The 18,888-nt window shown below is 38.4% G+C and overlaps 3 protein-coding genes and 1 pseudogene across 4 annotated transcripts in view; 3 read left to right on the top strand and 1 right to left on the bottom strand.

Moving 5' to 3' along the window:
- Window positions 1-18,888, top strand: part of LOC144648597 (uncharacterized) — a 701,885-nt gene that overhangs the window by 502,859 nt on the left and 180,138 nt on the right.
- On the bottom strand, window positions 82-7,266 carry LOC144662335 (uncharacterized; annotated as a pseudogene). The gene is made up of 5 exons (XR_013572433.1): window positions 6,043-7,266; window positions 5,844-5,943; window positions 3,750-4,520; window positions 2,599-2,688; window positions 82-310 (listed from the first exon to the last, which is right to left on the bottom strand). The product of XR_013572433.1 is annotated as an uncharacterized LOC144662335 (transcript).
- LOC144664487 (L-threonine 3-dehydrogenase-like) lies at window positions 7,748-11,895 on the top strand. Its single transcript, XM_078525683.1, has 7 exons — window positions 7,748-8,175; window positions 8,721-8,880; window positions 9,547-9,759; window positions 10,119-10,251; window positions 10,406-10,458; window positions 10,647-10,791; window positions 11,269-11,895. Exons 1-7 carry the CDS (start codon window positions 7,985-7,987, stop codon window positions 11,442-11,444), a joined length of 1,071 nt encoding a protein of 356 aa, XP_078381809.1. The 5' UTR covers window positions 7,748-7,984; the 3' UTR covers window positions 11,445-11,895.
- LOC144652576 (la-related protein 6-like) lies at window positions 15,178-18,610 on the top strand. The gene is made up of 2 exons (XM_078512635.1): window positions 15,178-18,194; window positions 18,245-18,610. The coding sequence occupies exon 1, from the start codon at window positions 15,599-15,601 to the stop codon at window positions 16,961-16,963; it is 1,365 nt and encodes a 454-aa protein (XP_078368761.1). The 5' UTR covers window positions 15,178-15,598; the 3' UTR covers window positions 16,964-18,194; window positions 18,245-18,610.

Consider the following 18,888-nt stretch of genomic DNA (forward strand, 5'->3'; position numbering starts at 1 on the left):
TTTTTTAAATGTACCTTAATACAATCATGAAATTTGCACCTTGTACAGTATTTCAGTAGCATACATTTATTTAGCTGAATGGCCATAACATCATGGAATCATTTTCAATAAAAAAAAACTTTTTATTACGAAATGTTTGAGCTGAGTTTCCATGCAACAGTAAATTTTAAAATATCTATATTCACCAGGGAAATGCATATTAATTAAGCAGAAGAACTTAAATTTTCTAGAACTTCTGGGAATTTATCCATAAGAACTATCATCAGTCGATCTATGTAGTTTTTCATGGATCGATTCTCGCCAGTTAGATCTGGAAAAACAGAGTAAACAGATTATCAGATATTGATCAAAGCAAGGACAGCATGACAAGGTTTGAATTTTTCTCTTGACTGGAGTGGCGCCACAAGTTTCCCTTGTCAGCCAGGTTAGACATAACTACTTAAAGCTTTACACTATTACCGTAAATGATCTAATAAACGCCCACTCTCAAATAAACGCCTGGTATCCAATAAACGCCTCCCCTGAAGTGTGAAGTTTCTATTAGATGCCCCCCTCTTATAAATGCCCCGAGGAAATGCTCCATGGAGTAAAATCACGCAATGAAGTTAGTTTCTCGCTTGACTAGGACATCGAAGAGGCCACATCGTTGACCCTGATGATGATGAAAACTTTGATATCGGACTATGAACGACATCTCTAGGCTTTGCATTAGCGCAGATTAGGTTAGTCTGCTACTCAAACTCTTTTTTGCATAACTCCGCTGGCAAACTACGTAACCTATTTGTTTTGTTGACGTTGTTACAGTTGAAGTGAATAAACGCCTCTCTCTAATAAACACCTCATATCTTATATTATTATAAATGCCTCCCCTAGGACCCCTAGAATTTAACAGATGCCCTGGCGTTTATTAGACCATTTATGCAACACCTAGGCAAGAGAATGATTCAGTGATAATATTGCCATTGTCAGGGCTGTCGTTGATGACCGCAATGGGTACAATCTATTACAGCAGAGTTAACTCAATGTTACAGGTGTAGCACATAAAGGAAATTACATGGTCGCGTGGAGATATGAAATTTATCTTCGAGTGTTCAAATCAATTTCGATTTAAACACGAGAAGATAAATTTCATATCTCCAAGCAACCATGTAATATTCTGTTTATTATATAAACCTACTAATTACGATGTTTTTGATGATTTTCCGAAGATTTCCGACCACTTTCCGAAGATTTCCGAAGATTTTCAAAATGTTGTCCGAAGGTCGTATGAATGTTTCGGAACATTTTCGGAACTTTTCCGAAAATTTTCGAAGATATCCGAAGATTGCCGAGGAGGAGCATTGAAACAGGGCAAACTTGTCAGAAAATGTTTCGAAATCGATATCTTCACATGTGAACTCCAAGATATAGAGGATATTACACGGTGGCGAGAAGATATGAATTTTATGTTCGAGTGGCAGAAACGATATCTCACGAGTGAGCGTAGCGAACGAGTGGGATATCGTTTTTGCCACGAGAACATAAAATTCATATCTTTGAGCCAACGTGTAATGTTCTTTTTATTATATGGAGACCGGATGTAGTTGACGTTGCCGATTTTTATTTCATTGTTTTCGAAAAATCGAGCCTGTTTAACAAATCAGCGTTCGTCTTCATAGAAAATACAAAGCACCCGTCCCCAGGATATAGAAACACTAAAAACTGAATTCCGATCAAACAAAATACTTGTCAACTAAATAACACGAAAGAACTATAAACATTACTGACTTTGACTTGAAACCGATGCGGCAAAGTCTTGATAGCCGATCGATAGTGTTCAACTGCTTTTGTTTTCTTCTCTACGACAACTTGCAATGGTACGCGCGGTGAAATCCCTTGTGAAGAATTCCCTCTAAAAACCTTGAAATTGTCAAGGTTTTCATTATCGTGTACTCATTCTTAACTTTTTTGGAAAACTCATTCTTTTTCCGGCGTTGTTTAGTTAAACAAATTAAACCTTCGTGTCGATGCTAACAACAAACGACACGAAACCAATTTCATTCAGCAAAATAGAAATGGCGCGAATCGTGACGTCAATGAGCGATATGTCACTCGCAAGAGTGTCATACGGAAAATACGCCACTCGGGTCCCGGATGGAGTGGCGTATGGAATCTACGAGTGGTTTAGTTCCCAGTAAAACACTCTCCTCCATATAATAAAACATGTTATTCTCATGTGTGAAGATATGATTTTTATCAGCGAGAGAAATCCTGGTATTTCACTCTAGTTTATATAATAAAATGCTACATGTGGTAACTTCAATGTAATGGCTGCTTAATTGCATTGATCAACCAGAACAACCTGGGCTGTCAATATGTGTCTGGTAAAATTTAATTAGTAAATAATTAAATGAAATAATAAATGGGAATTTACAGTGGCATTTACTCTTCCACGGAGTGGCTCTTCTTGATCCCACTGATTCCAGATCGAATCAGAATTAAGTGGTAGTGTTGGTTTTTGTAATTATAATCCTAAAATAATTCTAGGATTTCTAGTCTTAAGAAACTGTCAGTCTAATTAGTTTAATTTACAAGAACAGAGAGCAAACAAAAACATACCATTAATTTCCTCTCGTAGTTTTGTTATTTCTGTCAACAGCTCAGCCTTCGATGCTTTGCTTTTCTTACTTGTATCTATGCTTGGCACAGCTGGTTCATAAAAATTTAAATAAGATACATGTATAAAACCAGTATTGAAGAAAATCAGAACTAAAAGCAAGATTAAACTAAACAACAAAATTAAGCATCCGAAATACCTAATAAAAATAAATTCGTGACACTTATTTTGACTTCAGATAGTCAATAAATTATAAAACAAGCCATGGAGAATTTATTACACAGCAGAGTTTAGAGAACAGGGGGTCCCCTTTTATATTGTTATATGGAAGGGGACCTGCCCCCGTCAAGCAGAATTTGAGCTCGGTGGGGGGGGGGGGAACTTGGAATTTCAAGTGACGGGGATGATCGAAGGATTTTTGGGGGTTTTAAATTTTGGATTCTGGGATTTTTTTGGGTAGGAAAATTTGGCAAGTTTTATTTTTGTTGGTTTGATTTAAAAGTATGAATTTTTCTGGGCATTAAAAACAATCTAAAGATTTGTGGTAGTGTCTTGGCTGCGAAGTTCTGCAAATAAAGAACAAACAATAGTGTTTCTAATGTTTTTCTTTGTGTTATATCATTCCCCCTTTCATAAACTTAAGGATCAGAAATGTGGCATGGGATTTTTTGGGGGGTTAATTTTTGGTCCAGGAACTTTTTTGAGTTTTGTTAGAAGCCCAAGGGATTTTGTGGGTCTTGATTTTTGTCCCCATTCAATCATCCCCGTCACTTGAAATCCAGAGTACCCCCCCCCCCTGGGAATTTGAGAGGGTGATATTTAATGAGTTTGTAGCCTTATGCTCCAGTTAGAGGAGCGAAGAGGATGAGTGAGTATTTAATGAGTGCACCTTCGATTTATAATCAGTAACACTAAGATCAGGTTCAAATCAGATGCCAGATATACAGCAGAACATTTTGTGTTTATGTATTTTATTTTGGTTTAAAATGTTTAAAACCAGTTTAATTTTATTTTTCATTATTTTTTATTAATTATCATAATCTTAAACAAGGGAAATGAAAATCAACATGGTTTGAAAAATTTTAGACAAAAATAAATTTAAACCACAACTTACCATTATTTTAGTTAAAAGTGGACCTTGTAGGTCATTTACCTGATGATTTATCTTGAAACGTAAAATTTAGAGTTGATATGCCTCGTCCTCCTGCCTTGGTTTCTATGACAACTGGTCCGGAACCGCTCCAAGGTTTTGTAGTGACAACAAGCTTTGCTGGACTGTGGTATTCCAGAGTGGAGTACAAATCACAGCCACAAACAGTTATCGAGGTTATTTCCTCTTTCGACATGCCTAGGTTACAACCTCGCACGGTGATCTGTGTGCCACCTGATGAGGGACCAGATTTTGGAGAAAGCCCTGTTATCTCTGGAGCATGGCTGGAGGACAATACCTGACCAAGGGTGGGAGCAAGGCGTGGCTTGAAAAGGGCGAGGGGTGCCAATGTGGTGCCACTTGAAACAGGAGACAACTTTGAACCTGAAACGCCACTGGGTTTTTCTAATTCGTCATCTTGCCTTAAGCTCAGCAGTGGAGTATAAATTCTCTATAGATCTTGACCCTTTTCTCGAAATAGAAGCAGCTTCTATTGAAGTTCTCCTTTTTGATCGCTCTTTTGTACCAGCCCCAGCCCTTAAGCTAAAAGGATTCCATTTGCCCCCCTGCCCCATCGAGGACACCTTTTTAAATGAAAGCACCCAACAGTCAATACACAGGTCGCCCATAACTTGTGCGTTTTTTGTAATTAACGGCATCCATCGACGACGGTGTGCCACCGACGGGATTTGTGCAAGTGGTAAACTCACTGTGCCAAGGGTATCCTCCCGATCCATCACTGTAAACACCAGTGCCGCAGGTTTGGTTACTTTGCTTAAAAACAAAGACAAAGAATGTACAGTCTTAGCGACAATACCCTGCAGAAGACATTGGTGGACCCAGGGGAGGGGCCTGGGGGACCGGGGGCCCCACTTTATTTTTAGACCAAACTGAGGCCTGAAGGGCGAACAAAATCATTTTCATGAGCACCCCTCCCCCTCCCTTTGTTCCAAGTCTAGATCTGCCACTGGAAGAGGCTAGAATACAAATAGTGATTATTTTTACTTATCCGTAATCAGCTTTATCTGCTTATCTTGTAGATAATATCATAGGCATGCAACAAAAAAGTCCTGTCCAAAAGCCCAGAGCTGAGTGGATTTTCTTGAAAGGCTAGTGAATTTTATCCAGTCACTTGCCTGATCGGCAAGTTTCTAGTTTCTATTCATCACAATGGCTGTTGATCTTGTTTATTAAAAATTGTACACTACATTTTATAAGGAGGCTAACATTTGTGGAATTTTTATGGAAATTACCAATTTGGCATCAGATCAATGGCCACAGATCTGAACACTATAATTTAGAATGCAACTAGAGATTACTTGTTCAAACAACGATGGCTAAGATAAGAAATGCAGTCAAAATAAAATTATGAAAGTTTAATATATAAAAGTTATCTTACAAAAAGATGAAAGCAGACTTCTGTTAAAAAAATAAAAACAAATAGAAACGAAAGTTACATAACGAAATTGCGACTGAGTTTTCTAAGAACGTAAGTAAGAATTTATAAGCTTATATTAATTGATAGTTTACGCTGTAAAAGAAAGAGCAGGTCGTTTTATTACGGGTACCTCCAAATCAATTGCGAACTTAATTGAAAAAATGTTAACATCCGAAACGCAGATGTTTTTTATTTATAAAACGAAGATCAAAGACAAATATTAAATTCATGCAGATCCGAAATTCATCTCAGTCTGTGGACTCTTTATGAAAATTCTTGACGTTTTTAAATTAATTAGCGTGAAAAACAGAATAAAGCTACACGGTTTACTAATCTGATCGGCCGTGTACTTTATTTAGTCTTTAAGAAAATTCACAAAAGGAAGGCGCGAAAAGAAAGAGGATTTGCATACAGCCCACCATTTGAGTTTGCATAAGGGAAGTAATATTTACTGATGTCATAAATATCGATCGTGAGAATTAGTCGGATAATTCTGAGAGTTTAAACAATTTTTGTGATAGCCTTATCGTAATTTTTAAACCATAGAACGTTTTATAAGCTTATATATTTTCCGTCGAATTTTATACTCCATGAAATTTACCGTAATAGAAGGCAGTGCAAAACAACATCAAAGTTTTTAAAGAAGGCTTTTCACTTACATTACAGTTTCTTCGTTCCATGTCGGATCGTTATCTCGCACAAACTCCGTTCGATATTTTTGCTTGCCAATGCCAAAAACAACATTTGCGTTGCACACACCTAAAAAGTTAATAAACAGTTCGGATTCAGCAATAAATCAAGTCGAGATTTTCTCACATCCTACCAAACGTAAAGCCTTTCAAAAGCATTTTTACTCACCCTCGCCTTTTTTCGGCTGTAAATTTCGAGCTGCGTAAACTGTGAGAGAAAACACGAGGATTGTTAATGTTCTTATTAAGTGTAGTAAGATATTTTATAGAAGATTCGTTTCTTACCCACAACTTTTACTTCGTCTGGGTCCATGATGACATTCACTGACAGATCAGATGTTTTTCCAAATTTCGCGGGAATGTAAATTTACGTCATAATCGACTTTGTAGCCGCGCATTTTATCTACACGCGCGAGGCGCGACCACCGCGCGCGCCGCCAAGAGCTTTCCTTTGTTTTCACGAACTCCCAGAAAGACCGCAATCCACATTTTCTAAGGTGTGAAATTAGTGCTAATTTTGTACCCAGAGGCTGCACATTTTTTTGCAAGTTTCATTGCCCTTGGCCATCCTATCAACCGACCAACACATTTTTTGGAATTACGGTATTTTGTGAAAAAAGTTTGATTTATTGCCTGCTCTATTTTCTCACCTTTGCCAAGTCAGCCAAGTTAAATATACTTTGTTTATTTATAGTAACTGTGCCCTCATAATGACATATTAAAACTTCTGAGTCCAAGGTTATTTTTACAATAACTGAGCGAATTCTTTCGCACTGATTGGCTAATTTTAATTGTCAATAAGAGTACAGACGGATCGGATGAAATTTGAAAAGCTAATACATAGTAGAATGTTTATTAGCAAAAGTTTTGTCAAACTTTTCAGCACTAATTCAGCATTGCATTCTTGATAAGGCGAGAATCATACCACAAATCTAATAGTCTTTAATGAGGAAATCATCTAAAATTTAGCAGGACAGACACATGAAAACTGACATCAATTTGTTAAATTGCCAACAGATTGGAAGGCAAATTTTAATTGCCGTACAGCAAATTTTAATTTGCCGTATACCATCTCAAAAGTTGACAATTACCGCACCAAATTTAACAACAGCAAGTTCTTTCATTTTGTGTGGCAGGCAAACTTCTTCCCGAAATGTCTGTTCATTTTTAGTTTTTTGACACTAATATAGTTTTTTTCAAACTTTTTCTATGTTGGAATTTTCCAATGCAGGGTAGGATTAGCCTGATATGTTCCCCAAGGGTAGTATTCAGTAGGGAATAAGATAAAGCGGGACCCCCCTCCCCCCTCCTACGAAAAAGAACCTCCAACTTTCCCCTTCCCCCAACGCTTGAGTGTTCTATTCTTGAGTGAGTTTGATGTCAAATAAATCCACCTTAACTTTTCTTTTAAAACATCGCGCCTTTTTCCTCTGACATTAGAAAGTATATTTTCACTTCCCCTTGGCTAGTCCTGACTAGCTCCTCGTGCTTTATAAGAAAACACGCCGCAATTCCATACGCCAGTGTTGGTATTCCCAAATTTAGAACTTTCAGCAGTGTGAAAATAGTGTTTTCCAGCTTGAGATCTTGCCAAGGCCTCTTAGAGCAGTGGTATTTGATGAACGGAAAACAGCCTGTCCTAAGGATGTGATAATTCTGTCCATCGACCGGCCAGTTAAAATGCGACATAGCAAAGTTATCGTTGACCACAGATTTGTAACGCACGAAGTATGAAGTCCACTCTGGCAAACTTCTTTGTCGCAAATGCTGTGTTAATACTTCCGATGCATTAGGTTTGAGCTTGTTCCTTGGAAGGAAACTTTGAATTTTCCTTATCATGATTGTTATTGACCCTGTAATAAACTTTCTTGCTTGGTTATTTCGCTGTAAAACTCACATAAAACTCAAAGTAGCCGCCATTTTTTTGTCCAAAGCTCATTAGATTCCAGGCTTCCATCCGAGCTCTATTATCGTTCCCAGCTCTCTTTGAGTCTAGACTTGTCTTCTCTCGCGCGCGCTCAGGACAGCTGATCAGAATTTTTTGGGTACGTATTTCAATGCAGCAATTTTCATTTATTGCGTTTTTCCCAACGTAAAACACACTGGAAGCCATGTCTCAAGCTGTCGGTACAGCTCGCAGGCTCGTATTTCTCGGCAGCCATCTCGTACCTTCCCTTATTCAGGAGGTAGTTGCCATTCCCAAGCTAAAAGCTGGGGAAATACTTGGAAAGTTGCGTATGGCTACAATATGTGGCTCTGATTTACACACAATCAGTGGGAAAAGAAAAGAGGCGACACCCAGGTATGTCAGGCCCTATTTATATGGTATTGGGTACCGAGACAACCCTTCTCCTGAGACAACCTCATCGAGCGTTAATTTATATGAAAAAAACTTGAAGTTGTCCGTGCAGGCCGAATCAAAGTTGACCCTGGGTGATGACAGTCGAACCCCTTTTAAATTCAAATGCTCAGTTATCCTCCTTCCATTGAGTTTCTTTCGTTCATACGATTGCTATGAGCCTTTCTATAAAGCTAAATTTTGTTACGGGTGCTTTGGAACGTACAATTTGAGCATTTCGTGACATTCGGCATGGCGTGCCAGGGTAACTTGGGGGGAGGGGAGAGGGGAGGGTTGTCTCTGGTACCGTAGGCAATGTAAATGAGCTCTAATAAAGGAGTGAAGGTTAAAGTAAAGGGGACGGGATAATTAAAATAGAGGTGAGGTCATGCTCAAGTTTATCAAGGTCCAAGCTGAATAACAACTCAGTTTTGGCTTGGGATATCATTTATAAATATGCAAACTGATGTCACATTGATGGTGACGTCTGTGATTATGTTGAATTGAAGCATTCTTGGACATGAAGGTGTCATAGAAGTAGTTGATCACATGCGTCCAGATGCTGGGCTCAAGAAGGGTGACAGGCTGACATTTCATGTTGTTGACTGCTGTGGCAAGTGTGAAAACTGTAAAGATGGACTTCAACAAAAGTGTGCCTCCTTATTCAAGGTAACGTTAATATAAATATATTTTCAGATTTGACCTTCTTTTCAAGAATTGTTTGGGGGGAAGAGCACAGGGGGGGGGGGTGGGAGCTTGAGAGAATGGGGGTATCAGTGGGGGATCTAGGGGAGGGGGCCCCCACCTTATTTTCAGAACAAATAGAGGCCCAAAGGGCCGAGAAAAATTATTTACGAGAGCTCCCCCTCTTATTGAAGGCTCTGGATAATTGGGGGGCCACCTTATCTGAAGGTCTGGATCTGCCACTGGGTAGGAGGGTTACAGGGAGCTGGGAGAGATAAGGGGGAAGGTGGGAGCGCTAAAAGGGAGGGAAATGGGTAAAATGAAGAGGAGAAATTTGTTATAGTATATATGTCTGAATTTATCAAAACCAGGTCAAGGAAGTTTTCACCGTTTTAGCGCAAATCTCTGCAAACTCCATGATATAAAAACTAAAGTGAATGTCAGTCTTTTTTTCTCTTCTCCTCTCTCTTCTCTACCTTTCAGCGCTGTATTTCTTTTTTTTTCCCTTTCTTGTGGCGTTCTAAGCCAATTCGCGCAGTAACGTACTTGTTCAAGAATACTGACGTCACTTTTCTTTGACCCGGTTTTGATAAATTCAGACATATATATAACTACACTCTAGAGCTATTTCACTGTATCTTTTTTTTGCAGTATGGCCACTCACGTATAACAGAAGAATCTCAACTGAATGGATGTTATGTGTCCCACATTGTCATTCACAGTGGAACACATGTCGCAAAAATCCCTGACCATGTAAATGACAAGATTGCTTCTCCAGTGAACTGCGCACTGGCAACCATGGTGAATGCAGTATCTGGACTCGCCGGAAAAAATCCTTATCGAAACACAGTTGCTGTTATCCAGGTGAACCCATCAGCTTTGTGCAGATTGTTTATAGTGGTAAAAATCATAAAATGCCACAGGGTACCCAGATTTACAAATGTAGGGTGGGTTCCCTGGAGAATAGGGGGCAGGAGACGTATGTCAGGAGGCAGGAGAAGAGAGGGTGGGAATTGGAATTAATTCACAACATTTCATAATAATTTGCAATAAATATCGAACAAAGAGGCAGAAACCAGGTGCAGGACCAAGGAGTAAAAGGTACGAGAAGCCAAAAGTTTTAGAACCCCTTGTCCTGCACTGAAGTTTAAATATCACATTACACCCTCAAAAACTGTTCGACATTTAACGGTAAATATGTGCATTATCTTATAAAATTTTAGGGATCTGGTCTTCTAGGGATTTATGGTTGTGCTCTTCTTCGTGAAGCTGGCTTCAGTAAAGTTTTCTGTTCCGACATCAATCCCAAGAGATTGGAAATGGTACAGAAGTTTGGCGGCATTCCTGTCATAACAGGTTATTAACTGGATTTACCGGTATTGATTTTCTATGTTAAGTAGTCAACTAGCTAGATCACTCTCTGGTTGCTCTAGTTGAATTTTTCTTATACTTTTTAAAACTGCTCACGAAAGAAGATAATTTACATTCTATGTAATTTTCCCATTCATAGGCGAGCATGCTTCCAGTGGTCTCCATGACAATTCTGCTGATGTGATAATTGAAGTGAGTAAACTGTCTATTAACATTGTGCAACTTATAAACTGGATGTATGGTCATGATATTTGTTAATCTGTGGTTGGTACTAGGTCGTCACTGCCAATCCTCTGTGTGAATTAGTGGGTAAATAAACCGTTGTATTGCATTGCGGATTACCCAATTAAATTATTATATTGCATTGTGTGACTTAATAGGTTTGTGGAGTTCGTGATGTGGTACCTGATGGAATAAAACTCCTTCGAGCTGGGGGAGCATATGTGCTTGTTGGCATGGTGCATCCAGATTCCAAGCTGGATGTGACTGGTGAACAAATTATAAGAAAGTGCATCTCCATCAAAGGTATTTAATTAGGAGCTGATTTCTCTCGTATTTTACCAAAAGCACTAACTGCTGTTACTAGCCTTGACGGCATTGTAGTTCTAAAGCAGTGGTTAACCCAGAGGGAGAGGGACTCACAGAAAGAGGGGGAGGGGGTGAGAAGGGATGAAGTAATTTTTTAGACATAGGGGGAGGGGGTGCAAGTCCTCCCCCCTAGATCTTGCATTGTCAGATCTTAAGTGCATCAAAATCGAGATATGATTGTCCAAGCAGTTCATTTCTTGTTCAATAAAGACATCATTTGAAAGGCATTTCAACATGTTTATTTATTACGTAATGATTTCACTGACAAATTAAAGCCAGATTGCCTTTCAGAGTCACCCTCTTTAAATTAGGTAAGGGTGATTTTTCCCTAGCAAGAGGGACAAAATAAATGGGCAAAGCCAGTTTTCTTGTATTCTTCACTCACTCCTACTATTTTCCTATTTTTACTGATAGGAATTCACAACTATGGTCCCAAACATCTGGATGAAGCCGTCGACTTTCTGTCCAGAACTTGTAATAAATATCCATATCAAGAACTCTTTAGTTCACCTTTCAAACTGACAGACTTCGAAGCAGCTTTGGAGCTTGCCAAACAGCAAACATTTTACAGAGTCTGTATGGAGCCTTGAGCTCATTGGTGGTTAGGTAGCTAGAGTGAACTTGCATCCTTATCTTTTAAACTTGGTCACTAAACGTAGTTAAAACAGTGACAGTAACGATTGGTATGATTAAGGTAGGAGCCCATAATATAGAGTTAGCCTGTCTCTTGCTGTCTGTGAGACAGCCCATGCACAAAGAGGCTAAATTTAGAAAAGTAGAATTTAGTAGGTAACTTGCTCGCCAACGCAACATAGCAGTTTTCGTCGGGACGAATTGTTTTTATTTAAAATTTTACAAAATACTGTTTGCAATACAGCAATACAATACTTACAACCTAAGCTAGCAATGTGTGGCAACTATTTTGCAGGTATTCCTGCAAATAAAAATAGTAACAACATATTATACATATTATATTTAACAAATAAAGTATGAAAATAGTACTGAATATGAACTATAGAATTATATCCGATACACTATACGGTACTATTAAAACTTCTAATGTGGTTATTAAAATTTTTAAGATTTGCTGATATACGTGTAACAAAACTGTATACTCAAGTAGTTAGCTGAGACGTTATTTATATGAATATAACAAAAAACTGTTTGTTATTGCTGGATGTTACTGAAACTATTTTTTACAGAACGCTCATTTTTATTTTTTTTAATCACAGCTGACCATCCGTGAACAAGTAATAATACAATTATAGTTAAGACTCAATATATGCCCATAATATATTATATGGACAAAAACGGTGAATGTTAATGAAATTAACTTCACTCAAATTGAAGTCTTTTCTCTCAACGTGAGTTGTCTGGTTTTCATGAAATTTCACTATTATTGACCAAGAAGGAAGTCCGAATGCAGAAATATTGACTGAGTTCTTTTTTTTGTACCGAGGCGATTTCAAAGTTCATTTATGAACAAAATAAACGAGGTCAATTTTTTTACATCTGGATTGAACGAACAACAGAAAAAGACTCTACAAAATAGGGGTCCACATGAATAAACTGAAAATCGTGGTCGCTCATTCAACCAATCAGAGTCATTTTATGTGGACCGGGCGCGGAGAAGAAAAATAATATATCAATTCCCGCTTCACCTCCTTTCCCTTCTTTATTTGTTATATAGATCTGTCTTTAAGTGACGGATTGTGAAGAGCTCTAAAACCCATTTGCTAAAAATAGTTTTGGAAGTCAAACTATATAAAATAAGATGATAGGAAATCAATTTCCGTATTTTTGCTAAGAAGAAGAGAAGAAAATGCAAAAAAATATAGGAAAATCCCCTCAATGTACTGAAAAAAGGTGTGAGGAATTGAAAAGGCACAATGCAAGTTTCCAGAACAAACCCGGCCTTTGAAAGAGCAGAACAGGCGGTTTATATATTTTGCAAGCCGGGCGACGCCTTCGCGTTTCGCGCGACCCACAAAATGAACCGCCTGTTCTGGAGGCTACCTTTAAATATATGGTATGCTCAATGTTTTGTTTAGTGATGCTCAACCCACGATGACAATTTTAATTACAGTTTCGATGTAGTTTGTTTCACTAAATAACCTTCCTGTAGACAAGTTTCAGCTTTGCTCTCGGTACCAGCTTTGATAGAATAAATAGCAACAGCCGACTTAACGAAATTTATAAGCTGTAGATGAAGTTTTTTTTTTTTTTTTTTTTTTTTTGAAAAACAACCCCCAAAACCAAACAAACAAGAATACGGGTATAATTAAATATTTTAGGAACTTTTTCACAGCTGAAATTCTAACACAGGAGGTGACTTAATGATGTCATGGCGGTTGTTTCGAGAAAACAGAAAATTTTGACGGGAAGTTTAAATAAGTTGCGGAAAATCGAGAGATTCGGCAGAAAAAATTATCAGGCCACTAAAAATATATATATGGGGTACACTGTGGCGTATATTAAAACGGAAAGAACACAAAATTGCATTTTAATAATATAAATATAACTGATTGATTACTGAAGATATAAATAGAACTCAGTTACAGAAGACTGTTTTAGCCTTGTGTTTTGTTGTGCTTCAGAGTAAGCGAAGCGGGACGTATAAAACACTACAAAACATTTTAACCGGAAGTTTTCATACACCCTGACGTGTTTTCAAGATTATGTCATGATTTCCCTTTCAGCACTCAGTTTATATACTGTGTTCCCACACTGCTTAAAGGAAATACTAAACGCTTATCTTGTTTGCTTCCTTTTCCACTAACGGAACATAACCGAAAGGCTGAAACCTCCCACTAACGGAACATAACCGAAAAGCTGAAACCACTTTTAGAAGTCTGGCTTATTTTTTACTGAACGTCGTATTTTCAATAGCATCTTCCCGGTTAGTCTCCTTCGCAGCCGCGAAAAAAGCGGCTGCGAAGGAGACAACTTCCCCGCGGTGTCATCTGTCAGATTTTAGGTAAAAGATAACAATAAATACATTGTTTGAAAGCATGTCTATGAAAAAAAAAGAAAGAAATTGCCCCTATCAAAACCTTGAAAGTGGCCGGGCAATTCACAAAATACTTGAGCCAGGGCAAAAAACGCTTTTTAATGTTTTCACACTGTGGAGGCGTGTTTATGACAAAAAGAGAATATTAAATCAGGTACATGTACTAATCACGCGACAAAAGTCGACGAGTAGCATTTCCGATTCGATAAACCTCGTGATAAACCTGTTAACGGTCTCCGGACTTCTAACAGGACAGGCGTACAGTATGTAGACTATGTACGCCATAGTTGCGTCTTCAGTGGTTGATTTTTTGTCGCAAATATGTGGGCGTATTCTACACACAGTCAACGTTTGTCTTTGCGAGCGTGCCAAACTTAATACCCCTGATATGCTAGCGTTGAGCACGAATATAAGTATAAGAAAAAAAATAATTCGCGCATCCCACCGGTCATCCCAATATTTAAAATGATCGTTTTCAGTGTCATTTGTCAGTGGTATGCCATCAAAGGTTGGCGGAGATATTATAAACGTTCTTGAACGCGCAGTCTTTCTAGGAGGGAAGGGGAGAGATTTCTCAAACATTTTACTGGTAAATTTTTCTCCGAGTTGATTACCCCGCTACAAACCTCTTTCACTGTCAGTAACTATTCTGAGAATTTTGTTGTAGACACTAATAAACTGATATCCCTTTGTTTGAGTAACGCAAACTGTTTCCCCTCTTGTTGACCGATTTGACTTGTTTGCCAGATATGATACCACCTGGCCTTGGGCCTTTAATATAATTATATGCTCGACGCTGCATTGTGATATTGTAAACGAAACACAGAAATTTTCAATATTCAACGCTCTGTCCGCTCTCAGTTCGAAATACAGTGTTTAGAAACATTCACTAAATAGCTCAAGGGAACCTTAAACAGAACGGAAAACTTGACCAGGGGTTTGCAGGGAAAACCCCGAAGAAATGAACTCTTAAAGCGTCGTGATATGCAGCAAATTCATGCGATGAACGTAGAATTTATACGTGATATTTTTTTTATTATTTTGTGTAACGCAATATCCCATGGACTTTGCATCATCCCAGATAAATATTTACAAAACGTAATCCTTCTTCAGAATTTAGTCTATTGTCTTTTATTTTATCAAAGTGGGGTTTTCTTTTCACTGATGACGATATTCTGTCGAATGATTTTTTTCTAAGCAGATAGCGTCAACAGATTTATACTGTGATATTTTAGGAAGATTTCGTTTCGCTTTTTGTCATCCTGCGTAATCGTGAATTCACTGAAACAAAGTACAAATATAAACTGACATCGTATGACACGCGTTTTGTGAAACGTGTAAACTTGACATTCAATGCAACGTGTCTAGGGTAGCGTCTCGATCGTTCGCGTGGTCGGAGTCACGTCCTCGCGCCGTGGCAAAATATCCCCGTATTCAGATAGCATTTTCGAATACATTACACGTTTGCATTATTCACGACTGAGACGAAACGAAATATTTATAGCGATGTAAAAATAACCGTATGATTTTTCTGTCAGAAAAGGTGAAAGGGCTTTGCAGAACGACCGGAAGTGAAAGAATAGTTTGTTCTTACGTCATAACATACTTGAACCACGTGAGGCGTATAAAAATGGCGGCGGAACTATAATTGTGATCACTATAAGTTTCGTGCGAGATTGCAAGCAGTAAGGAATCATCTGACGGGCCATCTGCTTCCCTCCTTTATTCTGTAAGATGGCTGATGATCAGAGAGAAGAGTCTTTACAGGGAACGATCGCCGAAAAAGTTGAAGCTTCGCCGAAGCTATTGATAAACGGCGAAGAAGCGTTCACTGCTTGTTCGGATCATGATGTCGCTGGTTCTTCGCATTCAGAAGATGAAATCGAACGCAAATATCAACACTCTCCTATTGATTCCCACTCTGACAACGACGTGAAAGATGGCGTTGAACCTTTTCAACCTCCTAGCGAAGAACTGGCCGAGAAAATAGTCTCCCAAGTTGAGTTTTACTTGGGCGATGATAATCTCGCTAAAGATGCCTTTTTACTCAAGCATGTCCGTCGTAACAAAGAGGGGTACGTCAATTTGAAGCTTATAACGTCGTTCAAAAAGGTGAAGACGCTAACAAAGGATTACAGAGTAGTTGCCGAAGCCCTGGAGAAATCATCAGAGCTTTCGATGAATTCAGAAAAGACAAAGGTTAGAAGGAATGTCCCACTTCCTTCGGAACTTCTCGAACGTAATCCGGGCAGAACTGTCGTTGTAAGTCATCTCGAAAACGCCACAATGGAAAGTGTGAGTGAAATCTTCTCTAAATGTGGGGAAATCGAATTAATCCGCATCATTCGCACTGGAAAAGCGATTCCTGTCGATTTAAAGCCTTATTTTGCTAAACATCCGGAGCTTGAGAATGAAACGACCGCTGTCGTGGCGTTCGAAACCATGGCGGCAGCTGCCCGAGCTTGTAGCGAAATGTCGAAGGAGGGAGGAATGAAAGTTGTGGAACTTGGCAAGCAAGGCGCCAAAAAGGATAAGGCAAAGTCCAAGACGAAGTCCAAAGACAAAGGAAGCGATGCTGGGCGAGATTCAGACGAAGAGCACGATGAGTCAACCAAGAAACGTCGAAATAGAAAGAAGAACAAGCGTGTTCAAGAGCTTGGTAGGAATTCAGATGATAGCTTTTCAAGTTCATGTTCCTCTGATACAGATAACTCCTTCTCCTCATTCAGTACCTGTCGACGCAGGTTTAACAATGGGGGTAACCATACTCCAGACTGGGCTGGCTCCCCCACTGGCAGCCCACGTTCCATTGGCCGGCGGTCACCCCAGAGTAGTCCAGAACTGCCCAGGAAGCTGGCAAACATTGTCGTGAAGGAAGGTAGTAATAGCGCACCAAACAGCCCGTGGTCTCAGCGCCGTAAGTTTGGATCGCCAAATAGTGGTCATTCTCCACACACTAGCCCACTGGTGGACTCTACCAGCCCCCGTCACCGTATGATTCAGTTGGAAGGCGTTGAACGACTTCCAAAGGGACCTGATGGAACAAAAGGATTCCACACAGGTTTTGGACGAGGCAGGCCCTTAGTAGCAGTTGCTTAGGATTTGAATCAGCTGCTGTGTTATTTATGGAAATTATAAACATTTGAGAAATTTTCAAGTTAGAGTATAAATATTAGACATAGGTTCAAACATTTGCGAGAATTAGAAAGAGAACAGCTTTAGTGTTGTGTGCATGTTAGTGATATGATATAATGTATATAGTAGTGTATTCCGAAAATAATAATACTGATATCTGCTGTAAAGTGCATGGAAGGTAGATCTCAGTGTGAACCCAATTCAGCCACGTAATAGTATTGGCTAAAATATTATTGTTGACGCAAAGAATTGCAGCAAAATTTTTGTCGTATAATAGTGAATGAAAGTTGGTGGTGTTTCTATTTTGGATCTTTCACTTGCAATTTACTAGTCTTACTAAGGGGGTGTTATTTTTTTTTGGAAAATGATAAAATTGTATATATACCAGTAATCATAGTGTATGCTAGGCATAAATTCAGACTGCAGAAAATAGTTTGATGTTGCTAAATTTGGATGTTCTAGTCATCCTGCACTGTTAGCCTCAGTATTTCAGAAAATGGCATTTTATTTTGAGAATCTGATAATTAAGATGCTGGCGAAACATTTCTTCAGATCCTTTATTGACCCTCGAGGAAAATTCTCAACCTTTTGGGAAATGCTGTGGTGATATTTTTTCCTGGATCTTTGTCTGTACATAGAATAAATTATTGTTAAATTCCCAGAATATTTAGGCTGAGATAACTGTAAATAGGGAAGAGAATATTATATTATTAGGAATTTTGTAGGCGACTTTTTAAAACTTACATGTTTATTTGTTTTGTTTCCAATTTTGACGATTTCTTTTCTTTTATCAGTTCTCGTTCTATTGTTCAACTAATTTTTCAAGAATAAAAATTCAAAAAAATGATATACCGTATTTATTCCATTAAGCGCCCTGGGCGCTTATTAAATTTTTGGACCTTGAGGGTGGGCGCTTATTCGAGGTGGGCGCTTATTTGAGGCTGGGTGCTTATTAAATTTTCACCATATTTAAGCAAGTAGTACGTTTATTTTGCAAGAAAACAATGTATAACAATTAAACGTGAAGGTGTACCAAAGCTGAATTTTAAATTTTCATTGAAAGTTTCAGTACAAAAATAAAAAAAAATTCGGTCTTCGGGATAGTATTTTAGTAGTAATTAGTCAATTTTAATCTTAACTTCAACAACAATCAAAATTCCTCTTTAAAGGAGGGTGGGGTGGGCGCTTATTCGAGGCTGGACACTTATTAACTTTTCCTACCTACGGGGTGGGCGCTTATTCGAGGTTGGGCGCTTAATCAAATAAATACGGTATATAATACTGGTACTAAAAAAGTACTATAGTATTCTGATTGCAAATAAACAGCCATATTTGTTTTTATGTTATACAAAAGAGCTATATTTTATTAACACTTTTTTGGACACGCAATGGTTGAGCCATTGAAATAGTCAGCAAAGCCATAAAAATGTTAGAAACTTTTTCTTAAGCAAGACCGTTGCTTGCTGAACATTCAGGCATGTTTAGTCTTCGTTGAATTGTTTAGGATGTATGTTTTTTATGTTTGATGTTTTTCATTATAAATTTTAAGGTGTGAAACACTGTAAGTTGAGTATTAAAAAAAAGAAAATAATGTTTGGAAAGTAACAGTTATTGTGTGGCTATTTTACAACTGAGCACCCACCTTGTAATGCAGTTAGTAGACACTCCATTGAAAGCCCGCAAAAAAGCTTTTGCTGAAATGAACTTGATTGCATGTGCTTTGCCCTTAGCCACTTTTGAAGATATATACCGGTATCTTGTGGCTGACTACCGAGCCAAATGAGCCACTAAATCTTCACACCGAATTCTTCCACTGCCAAACCAAACCAGCCACTAAATCTACACACCGGAGACTTAACGCACAATGCAATAACTTCTCGTTTTCACAT

This window comes from Oculina patagonica, chromosome 1 (assembly GCF_052425735.1).
Source record: "Oculina patagonica isolate OP01 chromosome 1, crgOcupat, whole genome shotgun sequence".
Classification (NCBI taxonomy): domain Eukaryota; kingdom Metazoa; phylum Cnidaria; class Anthozoa; order Scleractinia; family Oculinidae; genus Oculina; species Oculina patagonica.